Here is a 24,497-nt window from a genome sequence, read left to right as displayed (position 1 = left end):
GTTGAACTCATGTTGGACCTTACATCATTGATAAACTTCCATTGGGTGTTATACTACAGAGGTAACAAACAAGGTAGAATAACAAGGACATATTGGTGAGCAGCGGTGCATGCAGCAGCTGGAACACAATGAGCAGATGTGTCCCCGAAGTCTAAAAATACTGTTTCCAATGTGCTTGACCTCCTTCCCTGGGCTGGGCCTCTATAAACCTGCAAGGTGGAAAACGTGGGTGGTTTAGGCTCTCAACTTCAAAAGAAAGAAAAAGGAAGACAACTTTGTGCCATCATTTAATGATGTTAAAATGAACCAATAAAACTGCAGGACATGTAAAGAGAGAGCTATACATGGAAATTGTTAATGTTTTCTACTCTTCTGTGCAGGAAATGACTGATTTAACCCAAACTGTGCTCCACTACCGTATTTAACAGCATCAGATTTTCTCAGTATTATGTGATGGCTACAGCCAAAAAAAAAAAAAAAAGGAGAAAAAACACAAATACAGCCTCAGGCTATATCAAACTATCCCACTTTTTATGTTTGATGTGTTTGTATATATTCTCTGATATCCATAGGATTAAAAAAATACCTAGAGGAAAAACCCAGGATATTCTATCGTGACCTCCACTGAGTGAATCTTACTCAACTCCCGAAGCAGGGAAATCAAGATCTCCCCTCACAAACTGATTTGCAGTGATGAGTCTCTTTATAAAAAATATTGTCAAATACAATGTTGTTGAATCAATAGTTATGTGGACAGGGTGGTGCCTACGGAGCTCATAAGACTCTTGCCAACTAATCCCAGACCCAAAAAGATACGCTATATACACCAAAATTGCTCACACAAAATGTATCTCCATACATAAGTTATGGCATTCACACATCCAAAAAGTGAAAATACTACATAATTGCAACTCAAAATTTAGATAAAATATAACAAATGCAAATATTCAATAAAAGCAATGTGATATAAACTTAAGCAAAGAGAGGATGCAACACAAAGAGAGTGAACAGAATTTACACGTCAGCTGTGAAACTGTGAAATGCAGTAATGGATCTGAAACAGGCCGTCTGCTTTGGTCCTTGAACACATGACAGACAAACTATGACCGTGTCAGAGACATCGGAGGGGCTTTACCCGCCAGCCCCTGACTGGTGGAAAGGTCTTTAATATGACAGGACGCCACAGAACTTACAGTGATCATTTCACAGGCCTCCCCTCCCCCCACTTATCACTTCCTCCCGGTATGCTCTGCTTCATAAAATCTATTAAGACAAAAGTGATCATAGTATCAAGTCCCTAAATAGTGGAATTTAGGTCCTGTATGCAGCATGGTCACAGCTGAGTCCTTATAAAACCTACTTTCCAATTCGCCCTCTGCAGACAAATCATACCAGCCCAGAAGTCCTGATTCTCCTCCTGCAAGGAGACAACAATCATTATTACCACGGATACAGAAGATAATCAGTTCATACAATGCATCACTATAAAAACATTGCCCCCAAAATATAACTGAAATTGTAATGATAAAGCTGCCTAGTAATAGTAAAATATTTTTTTATAGACGTGCTCTTTTTGGCTGTTTACATGCCAGGACAAACAAACACCAACAAAAGCAAAACACAAGTTGTACCTTTCAGCCTCCCTTCCATGAGCTCAGTGCTAATGTTAGCATGCTGAAAACGCGTACAGATTTTTTTCTTACTGTAGCATTTAGCATGTTAGTTTGCTAATGTTTCCATGTAAATGTCAAAGCGAAACTCTCGCCAAAAGCAACCGAGGCTTTATTTGGGATTGAATATGAGTCAAACCTTTGTGTAAAAGTATAATTACGACGAAAGAGGCACTTTTAAGATTTACCGTAGTTTCGGTTTTGGGCACGTTAATTTTGAATGGGAGAGCTAGGGGCATGACACGCTAGCATCAAAATCACTATTTTTAGAACACTACGAAGGCTCGACACAACATGAAACTTTGCTCGTAGCATCACCAGGGTCTCTACTCATGAACAAGAGCACTGAGAACATTGTTTGTGTACACAGAGTTTATGAAAAAGAAGGTTTTTGAACTACTCACGTAAGCTGCTGCATCTCCTGCGCGTTGCCGTCATGGCAAGCAAAAAGTGTCAATCCCCGAGTGCGACCTGACAGGCACGCTTGAGGAGCGGTTCACCATTACTCTCCTGCCTGTCAGGTCGCACTCGGGGATCAACGTGAAAAACAATTTACGTGGCCAAAACCAAAACTACAGTAAATCTTAAAAGTAATTATGCTTTTACACGAAGGTTTGACTCATTCAATCCCAAATAAAGCCTCGGTTGCTTTTTGGCGAGAGTTTCGCTTTAAGGCTTTCGAAGTTACACATGCTCGCTTGTTAGCATTGCGTTTAGTGTGCTAGCATCTTTACATCGTCACAAAACAAAAATCTCTCTTCCTTGTGAATTATGTTAGCTTGATAGCATAATATTTAGTGTGTTAGCATCTTTACATTGACACACAAATACTACCTAACTGTGCCTTGTTTATTTATGTTAACAACATGTTTAGTGCGTTAGCAAGTTTACATCCACACAAATACTGGTACTTACCTCTTCCTTGTTTATTTATGTTACATGCAGCTTGTTAGCATAATATTTAGTGTGTTGGCACCTTTACAGCAACACAAATACCTATATCTGTCTTGTTTGTTTATCTCTTCTAGCCCATGAGGGTCACATTTAGTGTACTGTCTTTACATCAACACACATCTGTGCTCCTGCATCTGTCAGTGAAACACAAGTAATTAGGATCGATCCACTGGGCGCAACGACTATCACAGTCAAGTTTCATTGCAATTCATTCAAGTGGACCCAGTAAACTGTCATCACATGAGCACAATCAGATAAGAGGCTTGAATGTTGTCACTGGAGTGGTGCGTCTTTCATGTGTCATTATGTAATTTGTTGCCACATCTGAACTGTAGTGCAGGTTAAAATTCAGTTAGCTGACCTGAAGGGCCTGAAGCCTCAGTAGAGCCCAATCTCCCTCAGGTTGATCTTGATAATGACGTCGGTGACTGCATCAAACACAAACTGCACATTCTTGGTGTCTGTGGCACAAGTGAAGTGAGTGTAGATCTCCTTGGTGTCCTTTCGTTTGTTTAAATCTTCAAACTGGCACTGGATGTAAGCTGCTGCCTCCTCGTATGAATGGCCACCTAGAGTAAAAAGAAAAGGGTCAATCGGGAAGAGAAGTGGGTTCGAATTAACGTGAAGCGATCCTGTATGTTCTCTGGAACACACAATAATCTGTGACCAGTTGGGTCTCATTTCCTGCTGCTGCTGTTTCAAATTAACACCAACAGGCCTTACCAGAGAAGATGCTTTCTCTCTGTCTACTGTCTGTTACTCTTTTGCACGTATTGTTTGTTCTCCTGTGGGATTCACGGCGCTTTGAGCTCGTTTTGATTAATACGTGGACAAAACGCTGAGCAAAACATTTGAAATGCAAACACTGGCTGTCCTCATTACCGAGCTTCGAAGGCCATTTTTTCTGCATGTGGTTGTTAAAGTGGAGTAGAAACACCTGAAGTGATGCTCACGAATAGGAACATAAAAAAAGGGCAACGGTGACACAAACCTGTGAGTTGCAGATCTATAAATAAAAGTGTCAAAATTAATTTTTTACATTATAACAGCCTGAGGTACCGAAAAATGGGCTGCGGATAACTTAAATGCTGTGCAGAGAATATATTCAGTTATAAAGAAGCTTCAGTTCACATGTGATAAAGCGGCTCAACGGTAAAACACGGAGCCTCTTCTGGTGGGTAAAAATGTCACTGGTTGAAGCCTGCACATAATAAAGAGACATATTCAAAGCTTATTTACTAAACCTACACTATCGTACTTAACTTAAATCACGTGATCACACATTTCCGGGAAGTCAGCGTTCAGATACAGCAGTTGGATAAATAAAAATTTCCTTTGATGAAAACACAGAGGGGGGCGACTCACGGTTTCCTGTTATGACAAGTCAAAAAGCCTGCTGTGTGAAAAATCTGAAGTCCAGTATCAAACCCAATTGAAATGGCAGGTTCATCTCACCAGAGTACTCGGGGTAACAGATAGTGAGCGGGCTCCTGCTGATCTTCTCTTCAAACAGGTCCTTCTTGTTGAGGAAGAGGATGATGGAGGTGAGCGTGAACCACTTGTTGTTGCAGATGGAGTCGAAAAGCTTCATGCTCTCGTGCATCCGGTTCTGAGGAGGGAGGAGGGATTTGGAATTAAACAGACGACATTTTCACATGTCACAGCGGTGTGAATACAAACAAATAGGGTTAATTAAATGTTCCTGCTTTGCTCCAGAATGTAACCTTCACGGTGCAGCTGAGCGCTGGCTGGCCGCTGTGTCGAGTTCTTTTGAATTTGTGACACAAAGCTGCACATGCTGCTCTGCATGGCATGTAAATCAAACACCACTATAGCCTTGTTAACAGCACAGACTAATAAAAACATATTTCACACAAATAGGAGCGGCTGAAGTTTCCAAATGGACAAGGTGCCAATGAGTCTCTGCCAGAACTTACAAGCTATAAAAACTGGCCTTCTGTCACACGTCACCCTGGGACATCTGAACAGAGCAGACTCATCGTTGATGTTATAAGTGACATTGGTGCATTTCCTGCCCCGACAAGTAAAAATGTCTGCCGTGAAGAAGCTCAGTATTTTGTGATAGGGAACACAAACTCCAGTATCGCCTATATGTTAAAGGGACAGTTCAACACAAAGAGTGAAAAGTACTGTTTTACCCTCTTACCTGTCGTCATATTCATCCATCTACATTATTTTGGTGTGAGTTGCAGAGATTTGGAGATACAGCCCACAGGGATGTCTGCCTGCTCTTTAATGTATTGGAACTAGACTGCACTTGTCTTGGGAAAAAAATTAGTGTCTCTTTCCAGAAATCATGTCCTGGTTACTGAAGTTGATCCACAGGCCTTGTTGTGCGCAGTTTCATGTAGGAACTGTTTTCTGTTTTCATTCCGGAGGTGAACTGTCCCTTTAAGACCAAAACGGAACAGTGAATCTCAACCACAGTGTGTCCATCACTCACCATCTCCTCATCCTCAGCCAGGACGAGGTCGTAGTCACTGAGCGCCACACAGAAAATGATACTCGTGACTCCCTCAAAGCAGTGGATCCACTTCTTCCTCTCTGATCGCTGACCGCCGACGTCAAACATCCTGCAGACACACACGTACACGCAGCAACAGGATAAACAAATGAGCAGCGAATGCTCTCTTTTTAATCTTTGATTCCATTTGAATTTTATTATTTTACGATGATGAGCATCCTCGTAAAACGGAGGCAGGAGTACAAAAAACAAACTCCACCTGAGGCCCTTGGAGACAAACTGACTCCACACTGAGCTGTTTAAATGACACAGAAATGAAAGAACGCTGTGTGCTCCGACACCAATTCAGTGATTACACATTTCCAGAGTGTGGTTTTTTTTTTTTCATGGGGTTACAGAGGCAGGCCACAGAGGCTATTACAGTTATTGTTTCACCAATATTTATAAGTACAAGAGCGCGGTAAAATAATGTAAAAGGACTGAGGCCATGTAATTACATTTACTGCAACAAAGCCGGGTCACATCAGGTCGCATGCCAGTCAGCAGCATTTGTATCAAATCATAGCGATGAGACTCATGCAACTTAACGCGACCGGGCTCTGTAAGCGTCTCGTCAGTCAACGTTAAGTTACTTAAAAGCGATTTTATATGAACATGTTATTATTTTGCAGTGCTGATCATCAGCTGTTAGATACTAACTTAAAAATCAAAGGACAAAACCTCAGCATTCATACTATTAAACGTTTGTATTATGTCCCTGACCCAAAGCCTTTTTTCCTCATGATATATACGAAGTTACTTATCGGAAAGCCCCTCGTGATGATACTATAAAGGAGCTCTTGTCGTCTCGCAGCCCCTCATCACATTTTGTGTGTGACGACAGAGCTGCTGTCAGAACGGGTCAGAAGGTACAGATGATCCCAGAGGGGCCCATGAACAAATATATGGGGATCAAGTATTTATTTGTTCAACCTTTATTTGATGATTTCATGCCTTCTTTCTCTAATCAATCATTCACAGAAGGGCTTTCTTTCTCTCCTTGCTTTATGTCAAAAGGAAGAATTAACGACAACACGTCTAACTTAAAGGACATCCAACGTCTGTTTTCAGACAGACTTCTCCTAGTGTTCCTTTATGATCATACTGAGTGTACGCATGCAAATCACAGCATGACCTAGTTGTGTTTATCACATGGAATTTGGAAACGGTTGATAGAAGACTCCATCTGTCACGACACAACAGTTTATCTGAAATTGCTTGTGTCTGTATCAGAGCTACGTAAAGGTGGCTGGGCGGTGGTGGTGGTGGTGCTTGAGTGGGTGTGTCTGGCCTGTATGACGACGGCAAACTCTCCAGTATTTCAACACAAGAAAACAACACACCAAAGACTAGAGAGAAGTCCAGAAAACACAGACAAGATAGGTGACTAATTACACAAATTAACCGAGATAAAGCGTCTGAGCTCAGCGTCTCTGAAACTCTACCGGAGGTTTGACACCATTTGGTGTTTTGACGTGGGTCCAGGATCTCACATATGTGTTGATGATTCACATCATTATCGTACTCATCAAACCATACGGTGACCCCTCGTGTACCGTTAGATGGAAGCATGGACGAGACTATTCCCGTCAGCAGAGAAATGTTTCATCAATGGAAAAAATTGATCACTCAGAGCAATTGTGCTGTATTGTATTGATTGCAGTGACCCTTTAGTCTAATGGGACAACTAGACCTGAACCATGCCAGCAAAATGCCCCCAAAAGCATAACAGAGTCACCGTTTGTTATGTTTCTTCACTTATTTAATTCAGGGTATTCATTTTAATTTTATCACCCTTCTGCAGTTGTTCAGTGTTTCCACGCCAGTAACAATCTCACACCGCTTGGGTCTAGTCCACGCGTACACGGGCAGTTTTGATAACAGGGTTTAAAAGCAACAATGATCTCCGTCCAGACGAGTGTTTTTGCACTATTTCAGAAATAGTATATACAATAACACACCTGAAAACACTTCTGACATGACCGTGCACATACTCCTACGACAGAAGATTAAATACCACACTTCTTTTAATGACACGTTTGATTCATTGATTTCATTTGGGAAAGGCGGATCCACCCTTTCAAACATTGGGGGGGAAAAATCAGTGGTTAACCCGCTCTGTGAAGTGTGTTCTTTCATTTACTGGAGGCATTTCTTCATCAGAAGTCATATAAATGCAGATATGTCGGGTTTCTATTGTCTCCTGCTGACTTCAATACAGCTGACACCACAGTCTGTCACCAAAGATTTCCCCGAGATTCAGTGACCTGATGACCTACACAGGAAACAGATTGCCTACTCATTTAATTGGTTGCTTAGTTTCTGATAAAATATTTACTTTTACTTGAAATACTTGCACTTGTACATTAGGTGGCTTAAATGTTACAGATATCGGCTGACATCTTATTCTTTGATATGTCAGCTTTGATAGTTGTTTTTTTTTTTTTTTTAAAGATTTTTTTTCTGGCATAGACACCTTTATTAAGCAGTAGACAGATAGGAAATATGGGAGAGAGAGGGGGATATGACATGCAGCAAAGGACCTCCAGCCGGAATCGAACCGGGGTCGGCTGCGTATGTGGCATGCGCTCTAACCACTCAACCACCTGCGCGCCTTAATAGTTGCTTTTGTCTCTCTTTTCCATTATTATATTTTCAGTGTCTGTTTGTTTCTCTCAAATGCTCCACAATATCACAACTCATACTTGGATGCTACGGACACTGATAAGACCCAATTAGGAAGGGAACGGGGTCGTCTGCATCATCATATCCAAAAAACGTTGTTTCTGCCCATCCAGACGTAGACACAGAGTTTCTGAATATCATCACCCCGGAAGGAGGTTTTCATGCGGTTCATTTACAGTGGCCTAAAATGCCGTGTATGTGTGTGCGAAAGGCCAAAACTAAAAGCTCACCGATACAGTAAACCAACTGACTGTTGAAGCACAAAAAGCACAAACTGCCCACCCGAGGCCTTCATTAGCGGATACATCACAGCTGTACTAACTTGAAGTAGAGATCTTTGAAGGTGAAGTGGGTTTCCACGATGCCGGTGGTCTTCACACGTGTACGCAGCACATCCTGCTGAGTCGGGACATAGTTTGTCTGACAGATCCTGTCCAGGTCGTTCAGGTAGCTGAGAGACAGAAGAGAGGATACACAAGCGTGCATGAGGAGAGTCAATGCACACATGACGGCACAATTTAAATCTACAGGAGAGGCATCTCTCACAGAAACAGCTGTGCCCACACCTCGTGGAAAAATTTGGGTATCTAACGGCTTTCATGTTGATATTCATATAAAAATAAAGACAACATGATGCAAAGACACAAAATGTTTTGTCAGACAGTTGTGTCTGCTGAAGTGCTCTGCAGACACACAACTGAGGACAGAATGATACTAAATATGGGCTCATTTTTTGGTGCATGATAAACAGTGGCTCCTTCTCGGTTGAGGTAAAACAGACTAACTCCACTGGTTCCTCCTGTTTCATAATGCGGATAAAGTGCAGCGAGAGCCATGACAGCTCGGCTGTTTTCAAAACAAAGAGCGTGTCCTTCACACCGAGCTACTCTCTGTGAGGTGTGATATAAACGCCGCAGACACAGAAAACCTTGAGCTTTATCCCTGTCCGGTTAGTAACGCAAGATTTGGCTATATTTAGCTCAAACTGTCTTATTTGCATTTTCATAATTAGCCGTGGACCACCACAATAAACTTAAACCCCTTCTGATATCTTCACAGACGGAAAGACTTCCCAGTTGTCTGTTTCTCCTTCACGTGTTTTAGGGAATGCAATCAAGTGTGCAACAAGCCGACACAAGACCGGGAAGAACAAGACGCATCATGCCTCCGTCTTTGTTCCAGTTGAAATGTGGCAGACATGAAGGAGGGTAACGGCTCTCAGTCAACAATTCCTCCTCATGAGAAAAAAGAAGATTACAGGAAATGTCCTATTTAAGAGCAAGACCGCGAAGATGGATGACGCAATTTCAAACTTCACAGTGAATCGACAGAGCAGTTTCACTTCCTCTGGGAATTTTTGTAATGTGTAACAAGTAATTGAGTGCTATCAAGAACAAGTCGCAAAGATTCATTGGAAGTAAAACTATTTGGAGACACAATCAAATTCAAGATTATTTTCACTATTGATTAATCTTAAGCTTGTATGTTGACGGTGTATGTCTGTGTGGGTCTGTCTGTGCGTAGACGTGATGAGTCCTCACTATGCAGCGGAGTCGTTGAGCTGATACTCCCGCGATCGATCGAAGCACGTCTGAACACCGCCGTCGCTCCACAGCCTCTGGATCACGGTAGTTAGCTCTGCCGACATCACTCCCTCCTCTGCTGAGCTCGCCAGGGCAAACAGCTGACGGGCATCATCCTGGTAATAAAGACAGTTATCGCTGTCAATGTAAACTTGTTGCTGTGGTGATTTAGTTCATGATTGAGGATGTGGCTCTTTGAAAATCATCATTATCTGCATCCCCACCACAGCAATTTCCCCCCAGGAACCAGGAACCTTTGGAGGAGCTCAGCGAGTTTCCATCACAGAGACAAGAGTCTAAATTAAGTTGATGACATTATTTTACCCTCTAAATCTCCCCTGCTCGGGGGGGTAGCATGTCCTCAAAGTTCAGGAACACTGGGGTTAGGCTTGCAGTGCTAAACATTACTGAATGAGAGCTCACAGCATTTCATTTCAGCCTCCATTCAAAATCCCCAGCCAGAAACCATAAACTAACCAGCTTTATTTCTGTTGACTTTGAATAAAATGTGTTTTACGATGAGCTAACAAGGCGGTTAATCTTGTCGGTACTTGGATTTAGAAGTTACAGAGTTCGCATTATATAGTTTCATAAGTAAAATAGGTGTAAAGAGTGGGTACATTTGCCTAATCTTTGCGGCTCTTCACACCACGGTGGAAATGCAGACAGCGTTGAATGAGCCTTTGAGTTCCTTGAAAAGTTGTTCCTTGGACTTAAAGTTCTGTGTACTCTGGGTGTAAACGCACCCTAATGATGCAGACTCGGTGCAGTTAACTCACCGCCCGTGCAGCGTCCCCAAAATCTATCTTTAACCGGCCCATTGCCCTGATGATGGCCATGATGGACTGGATGGTGTTGCTGTACACCACCACTTTGTACTGCTTGCACTCCTCTTCTGAATAGCCGTCTTCATGGATGATTCTGAAACAGAGACAATATCCAAACGGCCTTTAGAGATAAAATGTGTGACATTGTGAACAATGGCTTTAAAATATGTGGGACAAATTGCAGATTTGAAAAATGCCATGCAACACTGTCATTAGTGCTGGAATTTGAGCTCCAGTGAGCATGCAGCATGCCTAATGTGGGAACTGGGGGAGTCTATTCAGGTCCTGCCAGGCTACGACTGGCCTCTGAGCCCATTGTTTAACACGTTATGCAAAAGGGAGCTTCCTCCCCTGCCTTAGTGAAATGAGCCTCTGGCTTTGCTTCCACAGTATTTCCACAAAGATGAAACCTGTTTGTTATCGCAGCGGGCTCCACACTGTTAACCTCCGACAACAAGCTGAGAGGGGGAGTGAGGGAGTGGGACTGTCTTTCATCAGCGTGATACAAAAATAGCGCTGAAGTTTATTACGGGATGTAGGAGTTTAATATGTCATGAGCGGGTTACCAGAACAACGGTGACTTACTTCATCTGCTTTACTATCGTGCTTTTCCCAGATTCCCCGGCACCTGTGAAAAAGATGGAGAGCAGCTTCATGAGAGAGACATATTGTGAATGACAGCAGCCAAAAAAAACACCTCGACGTTACACCTCACAGACCCCTCTCCCGCTGAGGACAGATCAGACCAGATTTTAATGCCCAGCCAAAGTTAATCTGATCTCATTTAATCACGCTTGGTACGGTGTGCAGTTTGTTTTTGTCAAAACACCTCGAAAGAAGCAGTCAATTTTTTCTGGCAGATATCTACGTGCTATCTGAGGGACCAGACAGCCGTTTGGGGGCTCGAGTTCACTGATTCTGCCTCAAGAACCAGGGTATTAGTCTTTGACTGCAGAAAATCACGACATACGGAGGAATCTGCACATCCTAAATGCTTTTTTACTACAGCCCGGATTTTAAGGGACAGTTCACCCCAAAATCAAAATGATATACTAGCTCTTACATGTAGTGCTGTTTCTCCACTTGGCTTGTGAAGTGCCAAAAAAACCCCCAAAAATTCAAAAACTCAACGGCAATGTTTCTTTCCAGGAATGATGACCCGGTAACTCAGGATAATCCACAGAGCTGGCTGTGAGCGGTTTCATGTAGGGACTATTTTCTTTATATATCACTCCAGAGAAGGAAGCGTGTAGGCTATCTACTAGTGGACGAGAGACTAGCTTATAAGCTAACTAAGATGGCTAATGTTACCAATGTAAGGCAAGTTATTTCCAAATTGTTATGTATCACAGATTAATAGGTACCTTCTTTGGAAATAATATTATGACTGTCTGTGTTGTCTCTGTCTCCTGTCCACTGACTAACGATGATACAGATGTAAATGTGCATGTAGCTAACTCTGGTATAGCTAAGAGGCTGTGCACTGTCCTGGACAAAAAAACAAACAAATAAATAATGGACTGTTGCGTTTTGCATTACCTTTATCGAAATAATAATAATAAGAACAACTAGGCAGAGAGCAGAGTTTGAACGTTCATGATTAAAAGTGGATTCATCTTCACTCTCACTTCTCAACCTGTCTGCATTAACAAACTCTGCACTGTACTTCACTTTTGTTTGACTGCTGAATGGAGGGGAAATGTACTTTACTACTTGAATGAGAAGAAAGAAGATGGAAAAAAGAGATGAGAGTGGAGGACAACTTCTGGTGAGTACTGACTTTGGTCAGAGGCAAAACGAACGGGGGTATTTCTTTCGTAGTGTGGCTTAAACATGAATTTTATTCTGGGCAGTAACGCTTTCCTGGACGTTATATATTATTACCAAATTTTACCAAAGTCCCTTTGGAAACATGTTACATTACTGAATTACCTCTAAAAGTAATATATTACTGCAACAATTTACTTTTGTAGCGTGATATAACACAGAACAACACTGAACGTCACAGCTCAGCCGAGGAGAGCACCATCAATGTTTAAATCCTGCACTGATCCTCTCGTCCATTAGCTGATGCATGTCTCCTTCTGCACAGTGATACAGTTGGCGGGTGTATTTTCAAAGAAAATGGTTCCCTACATGAAAGTGCTCACAAAAGGCTCTGTGGTTTATCTTGCGTAACACGGTCAGGATTTCTGGAGAGTGACACTGCTGTTGAGTTTGAGACTTTTGTGCCGAGTGCGTCCAGTTTGTTCTATTGTTAACGCACTCCAAAATAAATCTAGAGGGATAAAAAGCGCTACAAGTAAGTGGAAAATTATGTATGTCTGATTTTGCGTCGAATTTAAGAGGTGCAGAATCGCAGATAGGATCATGAGTACTGTGAAGAGCTGGGAGTCCCTTTAGGAGAGTGCGAGGCTTTTCACAATCATGTCAATCTGTGACAAATGATGAACCGACAACCGGCACAGATGATATCACTGCCTCACTGAGCATCTGTTACAGTAATGGTCTCTGTAATAATGATGAGCAGATGAACATGGGGAACCTTCACAGTATTTCTACACCAATTATCCAAACAGGAAACAGTTGTCACGCTTCTGGCTGAGCCAGTGTTTTTCCACTGGAGAGACAGTCCCAGATATCATGCTGCTCTGGGCGTTATAGAGCATGAAGGGGCCATAAACACACCACATATGATTCTATGTGCAATCTGAAGCCCCACAAAAACAAAAACCAACTGTTCGCCGACCCAAACCCGGCTGTAAACAAGAAGAGAGTCTGCGACTTTCTATTTTTTGATATGACAGACGGAAGCAAGTCTGTCTCTCTATTGATTAGATCGCTTCTTTTCATGAGCTATATTTTCCTTGACCAGAATCACAGAGACTGGAACGTCTTAATGGACCAGATCAAATCAATCCCTCGTCATGATGTTGGCGGCCATGCATAGAGGAGTGTCACAGGGAAGGTCCTTTTGTAAGGAAGGCTGCAAATATTTTTCTAAATTAATCATTTGGTAGAAAGGTAAGAAAATTGGGAAGAATGCTTGTAAAAGCACAAAAGGTTTTATGTGTCGTAAACACTGGAGCCAACATTCACACACTCAGAGGCAGGTAGGTAACAGAACAACAGGAGAGCTGGAATGAGCAAAGGTGCAAAACAGAAGGTCCAATAATCCAAAATCCCAAAACAGCAAAAAATGCAAGGAAAAAAAGGATAAAAAAAAAAAAAAGAATAAAGGCTGGCAGAACACGGGGAAGAAACGAGGAACGCAGCTGAAAACAGACGTACTGGCAAAGAGTCAGGGGAAAAATAACACAGGCTTAAATAAACAGGCACTAATTAACAAATAAAACACAGGTGAGCAGGAAAAGAGGCGGGGAAAGGACAAAGAGAGGAAGTGACAAGTAAAACATGTCACGAGAGGAGAGAACTACAAAATAAAACAGGAAGCTAAAGTAAAAACCAAACTCCATGACAGAAAATCCCAAGAAGCTGGAACCAATGTAGCATTTGTGTTTCAGCTCTACATGGATCTATTATAAGAACTGGATACTGTACTATATTTTACGCTAACTTGTTGCTAGCAGGGTGGAAACATCAGAAATGTTTTCTCTTTTCTGGCTACTTTCCACATTGAGTGGCCTGTTGCTACACTGTACCACTGATGTCACACCGAGATGGGGAAGTTCTACAGATATTGAAAGTTTAGTAGTTTGACATTTAGGGAAATACTCTCTTTACTGGACTCAGCAGCCTCTTTGCTTTCTTAGATTATTTAAGCTTAAAGTGAAACTCTCACTAAAAAGCAACCAAGGCTTTATTTGTGATTGAATATGAGTCAAACCTTCGCATAAATGCATAATTACGACGAAAGAGGCACTTTTAAGATTTACTGTAGTTTCGTTTTCAGGCAAGCTAATTTTCAATGATGACGCTAGCATCAAAATTGCTATTTTCAAAACACTAAGAAGGCTCGACACAACATGAAACTTTGCTCGTAGCATCACCAGGGTCTCTACACATGAACACGAGCATTGTTTGTGTACACAGAGTTTACAAAAAAGAAGGTTTCTGGACAACTCTCGTTAGCAGTAGCACCTTCGGCGCACCGCCGTCATGGCAGACAAAAAATGGTGATCCCCAAGTGCGACCTGACAGGTAGGAGGTCCACCATTACTCTCCTGCCTGTTAGGTAGCACTCGGGGATCGACACTTTTTGCCTGCCATGAAGGCGACGTGCCGGAGATCCAGCTCCTACGGTGAGTAGTTCAAAAACCTTTTTTTTAGCAAACTCTCCGTACATAAACAATGTTCTCTTTGCTCGTGGTCAAGTGTAGAGACCCTGGTGATACTACGAGCAAAGTTTCATGTTGTGTCGAGTCTTCGTAGTGTTTTAAAAATAGCGATTTTGATGCTAGCGTCAGAGTGCCCCCGCACCCCATTGAAAATTAGCTTGCCCGAAAACGAAACGACGGTAAATCTTACAAGTGCCTCTTTCGTCGTAATTATGCATTTACACGAAGGTTTGACTCATATTCAATCACAAATAAAGCCTCGGTTGCTTTTTAAAGAGAGTTTCATTTAACGACTGGAGACAGCGTGAAACAGCTTCCTGGCTCAGTCCAAATATAACAAAGTTGGAATTTGTACCGCAAACCGAAGTGCAAATATGACGCAGAGTCAGGAGGAAGTCACAGTATAATGCCAAGCTAGCACATAAGCTCCAACATAGGCATAGTTTGCTACCTTCATACAGAGCCAGGCATGTTGTTTCCCCTTGTTTCCAGGCTTCATGCTAAGCTAAGCTAACTGTCTTCTAGTTCCTGTTTCAAATTGACCGTATAGATAAAGTACTCATCTTTTCGCCTACTGTAACTCTCTGCAAAAAAAGCAATGAAGTGGAATTCATGTAAACTAGACCATTGAATTAAAGTTGTACGAGCTAAAAATTTTTAACAACTTAAAATTGTTAGTCCACGTTTCTTGGATATTTTAGGATGACCTGTTTCATAATCTTTCTTTAAAGTAAAGTCACATACAGTAACAGACTAATAATGTGTATGGAGAAGGACATGCTGTAGTACCACAGTTAGCCAATGGGACAAACTGGCAGCATGATTCATTCACCGTGCTGTATTTACTTTCCGACCTGATCGATGGATGCGTGACCGAGCCCCTGCTGGGAAATGAAAACAGGTTTCTGTGGAAGTGCAGTGTGCCCGTATGCCATCCGCTACCTCACTCCAAACCCAGCAATATTTCATAGCCGGAGTCTAATCAAAGAGGCATGAAAACATGTGGGCACATGAAACATTAGATGTCAAACTCATCCAACCAGCGAGAGATTATTTCCATAAACATCGGGGCTGGGTTTACACTGGCAGGAGAACCTCCGTTTGATTAATATATCTGCATTTATTAGTGTGAACCGCAGAATGAAGACGCTGGAATTTAAAATGTGGGTCAACAAGCAGCCAGGAACTAGTCTAAATGTAAGAACACTTTTTAAAAAAGGATAAACACTCCCTGTCTTAATATTGTTGTTGCACTTAAAGGTGGCGAGACATAATCCCAACGCCGACGAGGAATCCTTAGCTGATGAATTTTGCCAAGGAGGCTTGCAGTATGTTAATATGTTCAGATGGCTGGCCAACAAGAAATAAATCCATGAATTCTTTGGTTAAGCTGTCACCAGTAAAAACAGATTTACGCCCGCTCACACAGACAGGAAAAGACAGGATGAATCGTGTTGATCCCTTTCCCTGGTTCTGTCAGACACCAATTCTCTCATTCGTGGCGTTTCTTGGCTGATAATCAAGCGTGGCAGAGTCCAAACCGAGCCTCATTTAACAAGAATCTCAAGTGCAGATTTTTTTATGAATCACTGTTCGTGGTCACACAGGAGACCGTTTTCATTGGAGGGGTGCGCTGGCACTCGAGCTCTGTGGTTTTGTACAAAGAGCAGCCGATCTCCTCTTTGTTTTCCCCCCATAATTCTGCTGTTCCAGCACGGGCAGGGAGTGGAGGGCACTGCCTGGAAAAATCACTTCCCCCCTCAACTCTGTGGTCAGAACTTGAAAATGAATGTTTCCATACAATGAGATTCTCGCGCTGCATTGTAATGCTGCTCTGCCACAGCCTGACGCTAATCTTCACAGATGAGTTCACTGCTGGTCTGTAGCGCCCGCTGAGCTGATCCAGAGACCGCATCGATGTGACTTCATGTGAAATCTATTTCAAGTTTTACTTCTGTCATAACAGTCGGGGCTCAGCTTCTTAAAATAGCACCACTTCTACACAACAAACAGATGCAGTCGGGCTGTAATTTATCAACAGTGGAAAAACTCAAAATCGTCTCACAGTGCCCATCACCAAGATGTGGCGCTCATGAGAAATCGGAAAAAAGACTGTATAGGTTGAAAATTCAAGCAGGTCATTACGAAACATATTGATATTTACTGTTAGGCAGAGAGTTCTCGTGGCTGTAGCAATTATTACAGCTGCAGAGGAGAGGGAGAGAGGAGAAGAAGTATGAAGAAAGAAAAGTTTGTGCAGGGATGAGGTTGGGGATGGTGGAGGGTTTGTTCCTACACAGTGTGAAACCAGAAGTCAACAGTGAGTTCTTTTAACTTTGCCATGTCACGCACACAATGTGAGGTTTGTAGCAGAAGGAATGTAGTGATTGTAACCCATCGGCGATGTTTTCCTAAACCTAACCAATTATTTTCATTGCCTTAACCTAACCAAACTCCAACCATACAATTGGGGTCCGGTACATGTTACGCTGCGTTGCTGATGTAGTTTCAAGTACAGCGACATATGTCATTTTAGGAGACGCTGACAAACTACTTACATTAAAGTGAAACTCTCGCCAAAATGCAACCATGGCTTTATATGTGATTGAATATGAGTCAGACCTTCGGGTAAATGCATAATTATGACGAAAGAGGCACTTTTAAGATTTACCGTAGTTTTGTTTTCGGGCAAGCTAATTCTGAACAGGAGTGCTAGGGGCAACTATCCACGCGAGATGTCACGTGACTTTTCCGGCTGCTGATTGTAGTATTGCTTGTAATATGAGGCTCCCTTTTCAACGTGGACGTCAATGTTGCTTTTCGCCAACGACAAAGCAATGAATTACCCGTGAATTCACATGGAACTAAGCTTGAGAAGCGTCCCACCATTACTCTCCTTCCTGATGGTCGCACTCGTAGATCGACACTTTTTGCCTGCCATGACAGCTGCGTGTTGGAGATGCAGCAGCTAACGTGAGTAGTTCAAAAACCTTCTTTTTCATAAACAATGTAACAAACAATGTTCTCTTTGCTCGTGTTCATGAGTAGAGACCCTAGTGATGCTACGAGCAAAGTTTCATGTTGTGTCGAGCCTTCTTAGTGTTTTGAAAATAGCGATTTTGATGCCATTGTATCCCTGCCCCAAGCACTCCCGTTCAAAATTAGCTTGCCCGAAAACGAAACTACGGTAAATCTTAAAAGTGCCTCTTTCATCATAATTATGCATTTACCCGACGGTTTGACTCATATTCAGTCACAAATAAAGCCTCGGTTGCATTTTGGCGAGAGTTTCACTTTAAACTACTTACATCTTAGAAGTGACTTAACAAAAATAACTACTGCTAACTACTATTAACTACTAACTAACTACTAACTAAGTAATGACACACTGGGATCCTGGCCGACCCATCCTTCAATCCCAAAGCAACAGTATTTGACAAGTTGGGAATAAGACTCATAGCATCAAACATGCAGCTCAGATAAATAATAGTGTCAACAAACATTGTGATTGGTTCTGTGAGGTTGTATTTGTCCTGCAGGGTGTTTTAAGCAAACTATATATAAAATGAATAAAAAAAATATAAAATGAAGATTGGGGATTGCTGTTTTTATTTTTTGTTCGATAAAACATTTTTTTTTCTTAAATCTGTACAATTCTGCATGATTTATTATTTTTCATAATCTGAACACAGCAAGAGGGGCGACACTTTGCGAAGGAAGTCCGTCATTACACCGTAATTACCATTACTACCAGCCCTGGCAGATAATCAGGAGGAATCTGTGATTTTTTAATTTTTTTTGGTCAGATTGCTGATAAAATAAACTAATTTTAAAATGTGCTTCTTTGGCTCTGATGCGACGTCCTCTCACACAATATCCCTCCAACAGCGCGATCTGATGGGTAAAATATCACAATAGACTGTAAATACTTATTATTCTGAATCAGTAAAAAGCAGCAGAAAAGTACCCAAGTGAAGTACCTACACTTAAGAACTGTACTTGAGTAAACTGTACTTAGGTTCATTCTGCTACTGGTTTATTATCGGTTTTCAGTCTCCTTGATTTCTAATAATTGGTATCAGCCTTGAAAAAGCCATATGGCTCAACCTTAATCCTTAAAACAGTTTTGCATTTTAACAATCCAATATAACGATGTTTGCCTCTTGGCCCGTAGCCCAACATTAAGTTTCACTTTTGGATCTCTGAGGGGAAAAAGTTTGGGCAAAACTGATCTTGGTGAAGGAATGAGGAAAATCCGTGCAAACATAAACGTCAGCATGCTGCTGGGAAAGCTGCCCTTCATTGTGAGAGTAATGCCACTGAGGGGAACGTGATCCAGAACACAAACAGTTGAGTTTGCACTCACATGTTCACATATACTGTACTTCCTGTTATGATGAGTAACACTGAGATCACACATTCACAGGAAATCATTAGAGAGGGGTTTTTCAGGAAGTATAACATTGAATCTCTCTATGGAATTTATAACGTGGCAGTTAATGTTGTGTTTCTCTGATCTGAAGCAGCCTACCCAACACCAACACCGTACTCGTCACTCCACAACAAGCCACAGACACTCTCTGCCCACCGCTGATCATAATCAGCACATTAATTTGTCCGCTTGACACTATGATCGATTCTTTTTTTAATAAAACAAGCTCAGGTGGTAATAAACACTTTTCGTCCTGTCATGTGATTACGCAACGTATTGAAACACAGCCTTCAGTCTATCGTATACCATCAGTGCATTATGTTGCAATATCTGCAGGAAGTCCTGTTGTGTTTCATTTCAATTACTAATTTAATAGCTGCATCTGAATCACCCATTTAATCAATCACTCGATGCTCTCATTTGCTCTGGTAACATGTTTCAGGCCATGTTTAATCAGATTACATGAGATCACATTACAGGACAAATGAAAACACCACGGCGAGGACTGCCTCTGGTCAGTCACACGACACTCCTTTTGAAACTTCAGCTTTTCGATACATTGAAGTGTCTGTTGCATAACATTTCATGTGAAAAAAGCCAATGTCTCAACCAAAATGTCAAGAGCGTTGCATTACAGCGTTGCATCAGTGCGATCGGCCCGAGGCAACGCAGAGCTGATGCTGCACAAGCTGTTGGGACACTTTGGAAACCACATAGAGAATCGGGCCTGACACGTGGTCCACACAAATACTCGAGCCCTAAAAGACAACACCTGGTCCAGCCGGCACAAATGTCCCTAGGTGAACATACTTAACATCTGCTCTTACAGCGGTGGGTGGAAGTAACAAACATCAGTCCTCAGAGGGAACCCAATAGCAAGGAGTCAGCTTTCTCTTGTCACCTCTTGTTACAGCTTTCTCTTGTTGGGCCTTGGCGGAGGTATGCACTTTACTGACCACAATTCTAGTTATTTCATGCTACAGCACCCAGCCCGCAGGCTTAGACTGCACTCGGCAGCCCTGCACTTGTGCTGTGGTTTTCAGGTGAAACATCCCAAAACGTGTCGCCACATGAAGTCGATCTTGTGTTGCTCGCATGGACTACTGTGTCTGTGCAGTTCCTCTCAGCTTCGCAGAGCGTTTTAGCTTCTTTCAACTCTGTTTTGGTTTTACGGCGCACAGGTTTACTCTCACAGCTCTCGTCAGCATCATTTCGGGGCAGCTATTTTCAGTGCACCCACTGTCCACTGAGCAAGACGAAACTAGCTAAAAACACTATGCTTAAGTTTGCCCCCTAATCGGCCAAAAAAAGAGACAAATCTGTGATGAAGAAAGGAAGCGGTCCAAAGAGTAGACTGAGACTGTGATCAAGCAACTCGTTCAGCGCTAAACAAATATGTGTTCATGAATTCACAGCCTGATGATGTGTACAGTATGTGACCGTTTTGATTGTTAATGACAATAAACTCAAACAGAGAACATTTGCAAAGGAAAACATTGATAGTTCAGTGTCATTAAATCTTTCATCTGAAACCATTTAAAGGAAGTTCGGTGTTGCGTAATGTAATTTTCTCCTGATCAGCATTAAGTCTGTGACTTAATGGTGACCTCTTTACACTACAGGAAGCAACAGGCCTTTGTCTTTGTCAAAACAACTTGTTAGTGGTTAGAGTTAGACAAGTAAACTGTCAACAAGCCGATGGTGTGTCAGGAGGAAAAAACCTACAAATGCTGAGTTAAATGATTAGTACAAAGTCAAATAGTGACAATTCTGATCAGCTAATCAGACGGTTTTAGGAGCTTTAATTACTTTATTTATTATTACTGTCTAATTATAAACTGATGTGATGGGATAAAAAGTGTAACAGAATAGTCACACAAAGACTACACAGGTCTCTCTCAAATAACACTGTTAGCAGTGGTCCAACCTGAAGGTCTGGGCTCTGTAGGGGGTCTCAAGATACATTTGAAGGGACATCACATGATTAAGTGACAGAGACAAAAGCCGTTTGTCAGTTTGTTTTTTTTTATATTGTGAAATATACTTTCACTTCTCCAGGCCTCTGAAACGTTTCTAATAGACACAAATCCGCCAAGTAGAAAAGCACCGCTCACAAACTGCGACCCCTCCAGGGACATCAGCTGTGATGACGGGTCACAAGTAGACATTGCTTCATTTTCGGGGTCACAGATTAAAAACACTGGGGACCACTGTTCCAGAGGATATACAGTGCAAACACATTCACAGCTATAAAAAGGGGTGGAGAGTTAAATTACTTTTTGAAAACTGTCACAGACAGAAATTCCTGCCAGAGGGAGCATAAAACTGTTGAGTGCTGCTGGTCTGAGGGCATTTAATCCCCCTGGCACGACTGAGCAGTCCACACCCACAGTGTCAGACCACTGAGTGTGTGTGTGCCAGTAATTTATACCAGCAGCGAGAACAGTTACACACAACCAGAGTTTAAAATACAGACGGTGTAGGAGTGGTTATGACACTGAACCTGGAAGTCACCAAGATCTTTTTGTTGTAGTTCCAGTGAGACTGCCTCAGAGTCATTGGAGCTGAAGAGATAACTTGATAAATTCATCAGGTGATCAGCAGAAAATGCAGCAGCAGTGACTTTTGTATTTCAATTAATCATTTCAGTTGTTTGTAGAGCAAAAGTTCCAAACATTAGCCGGTTTTAGCTTCTCAGGTGAGAGGATTTGATGGTTTTACTTGTTTTATATGATGATAAACTGAATGTTTTTGAGTTTTGAACTCTTGGTTGTAGAAAATTGCAATAGATTTGATTCTTTCTGGTGATTTTATTGGCCGACAGTGGCCCATCGTAGATATATCATTTTGGTGTATATGGGAAAAAACATATTAGAGGTGACATGATTAAAATAAATAAATATTGATATTGTGTTAATAATACACATATGATAACGGAGTAAATAGCTTCCGTTTCTTTCCGTTCTTGCTTTGTCAAAGTAGGCAGCAGTGATGCAACTTATTGCTGGTTGCTAAGCGATATATAACAGAGAAATTATTCATGAAGTGTAGCCTACATGTCCTTTTTTCCACTTTTGTCCCTTATGGTTACAGACACTCTCTCCACCTCTCAACACTTGTATTCTGGGACATTCGTTTGCCCAAAAAGAGACAAAACACACAATAAACAAAGTTAAAGATGAAATTGAGGGATAGCTTTTCCTTTCTTTCAACTTTTCTGCAGATATCACGATAACTTTGTTATCGAGATTCTTTAAACCACGATAATCGCGTATTGAAAATCTGATATTGTAACAGCCCAGATTCACATGTTCTAAACTTTTTTATTTCAAGAACATAATGCAGAAAAAGATGGTTGTTTTTTTTAATATTAAAGGATACGTTATGCTTCAGGTTCATAATTTTGTTCTGGGTTACTACAAGAATGGGTTCACATGCTTTAGTCCAGTGCTGCAGCTCTGTATTCCCCTCTGTCTGAATTCCCCCCTTGTTTTAGCTCCTCTCTGTCCCCTCTGATTGGTCAGTTCACACACGCCTGAGACAGCAACACTAACAACAACAGAGCAGCTGTGCTGAATAACTTGTTAAATGCCAAAGCCACTAAGCAGACATTATGTAAATGTGAGACATGGTGACTTAATGTGATGTCACAAAGTCACAGAATTAAAGGCGGGACTTATGACGAGGCATTTCAGGAGCAGTGTTTTCTGTGGGAGAGGGGAGCTTTGAAGACCTTTTACATGCAAAGGAACATATAGAAAACACTGAAGGAAAGGACAAACATAATATCCTCCTTTAACGTCCCAGTGAAAGTTTACTGTTTCAGTGCAACATATCGATATTGATCCCAAAAATTAAGAATCAGTCAGACACGGCAGCCCTCAACATCTGTATGAAGATGCACAGAGTGCAGAGATACGTATTAAACACTATACCTCTACTTTCTCAGTGTTTGGATCCCTGAAATCTTTGACCCAGAAAAGTCAGAGCAGATTCGCAGCTTGCACAGTTGTGTTAGGCGCTGAGGTTAACCAGGCCTGCATAAGTTACAACGTGTTTTGTGACAAGTGTCAACAGATGTCAACAAACGGTCTCCTCTGAGCACGTCCTCCCTGCCTCCAGACAACTCACGGCAAGATAGAAAAGAAAAGCACCGAGGCAGCAGCAGCATGAGCCCCCTCACCGCCAACATCTGGTTTACTTTACCAGTTGTGTCGGTGCAGAGTGAAGAGCCACAGCTGCATTAAACCAACAGGAGGAGGAGGAGGAGCAGTATTTGGATTACTAAAGACTGCACTGGGAAAAAAAAAAAGTGAACACCAAGAGAAGATAACAGACGATTTAAAGTGATTTCATGCATGAATTAAGAGTTCATACCGAGCAGGAGCAGCTTCACCTCTCTGGAGGACTTCTCTCTGTCCTCCCGCAGGTTCTTATCAATCATTTTACTCCTCTCCACCGCAGCTTTGTCCTCGGCGCTGATCGTGCAGCCCATTTTTTTTGTCTTCACTCTGGAACAACTTCTTAGTGTCGGACCGTGTCTTCAGCAGCTCATTGGGTTGACGGGAGACGCCGTCAGACGATCCTCGGGGCGCTGTGAGCTGAAGTTTCCCAGCCGGGGAGACGCGGAGAGAGAAGGGGGGGGAAAGGCGTTGGCACCGCAGGCTCGTCTGTCACACTGTGGAGCCGGAGTCTGGTGCACGGCTCAGTCAGCTTCAGTCCACACACTGCTGTCTGTCCATGTGATTTTAAATGTGGGGGATTTGACACCGGAAAAAAAAACACTCCCCAAATAGATGAACTAAACAAGTGTATCCAACTTATCCGCCGACTCGAAGAAAATCCTTTTAAAAAATCTAGAAAAGAAGAAACTTTGTGTGGGAGAATTCAGTGAAACACAAACATAATCCAGAGGTTTGAAAGACAAATCGCAATTAAAAAAAAATAAGTCACCGGATCTTCCTCATGAGACAGAAAGCTGCAGCACAGCCGCGCGCTCATCCAGCTGCTCCAGCTGCAAAGCCAAGAAAACGGCCACTGAGAAGAGGAAAGTGATGCGCCCCGCGGGGATGATGGGAAATGTAGTCGCTTCTTAACTTCCCGATATGTGAATTCAATCCCGGGCGGCCTAAATGTTGCTCAGAATTGGGACCAAACGGACATGTTCCTCACGAGCCTCCGTCGGCTGAGGTGCTGTGAAGTTTAAAACAAGCTGAAGACACATGAGCAAGTTGTCCTGCAGTCAGGAGACAGAGGCAGCAGCGTTGTGTGATGTGAGAGCGCCCCCAGGTGGTCCACAACTCACCTGCAGCTCATTCTTCACACATGCTTACGTGACACTTTTCATCAGGTCAGGAGGCCACAGATCAATTTGATTTTAGGTTTTTGTGGTCGCCTCGTTTATATTATATTAGATCCAGCATCTTCATGCAAACATGCATCATCATGGACAAAATCAATGGGTTCTTCAGAAGAAACTGATTGTTGAATTATCATCAGGGTTTATGTCAGGCTGTGGAACCAA

General features: G+C 42.2%; 1 protein-coding gene across 1 annotated transcript; it reads right to left on the bottom strand.

The window, feature by feature from the left end:
• Positions 1 to 274: 274 nt before the first annotated feature.
• gnai3 (guanine nucleotide binding protein (G protein), alpha inhibiting activity polypeptide 3) lies at positions 275 to 24,164 on the bottom strand. The gene is made up of 9 exons (XM_030423083.1): positions 23,351 to 24,164; positions 10,829 to 10,871; positions 10,196 to 10,337; positions 9,375 to 9,532; positions 8,156 to 8,284; positions 5,089 to 5,218; positions 4,080 to 4,233; positions 2,986 to 3,193; positions 275 to 1,417 (listed from the first exon to the last, which is right to left on the bottom strand). Exons 1-8 carry the CDS (start codon positions 23,466 to 23,468, stop codon positions 3,003 to 3,005), a joined length of 1,065 nt encoding a protein of 354 aa, XP_030278943.1. The 5' UTR covers positions 23,469 to 24,164; the 3' UTR covers positions 275 to 1,417; positions 2,986 to 3,002.
• Between the last annotated feature and the right edge of the window lie 333 nt (positions 24,165 to 24,497).

Source organism: Sparus aurata, chromosome 7 (genome assembly GCF_900880675.1).
Source record: "Sparus aurata chromosome 7, fSpaAur1.1, whole genome shotgun sequence".
Lineage (NCBI taxonomy): Eukaryota > Metazoa > Chordata > Actinopteri > Spariformes > Sparidae > Sparus > Sparus aurata.
The sequence above is the reverse complement of the archived record's forward strand: the minus strand, read 5'-3'. Positions and strand labels throughout refer to the sequence as shown.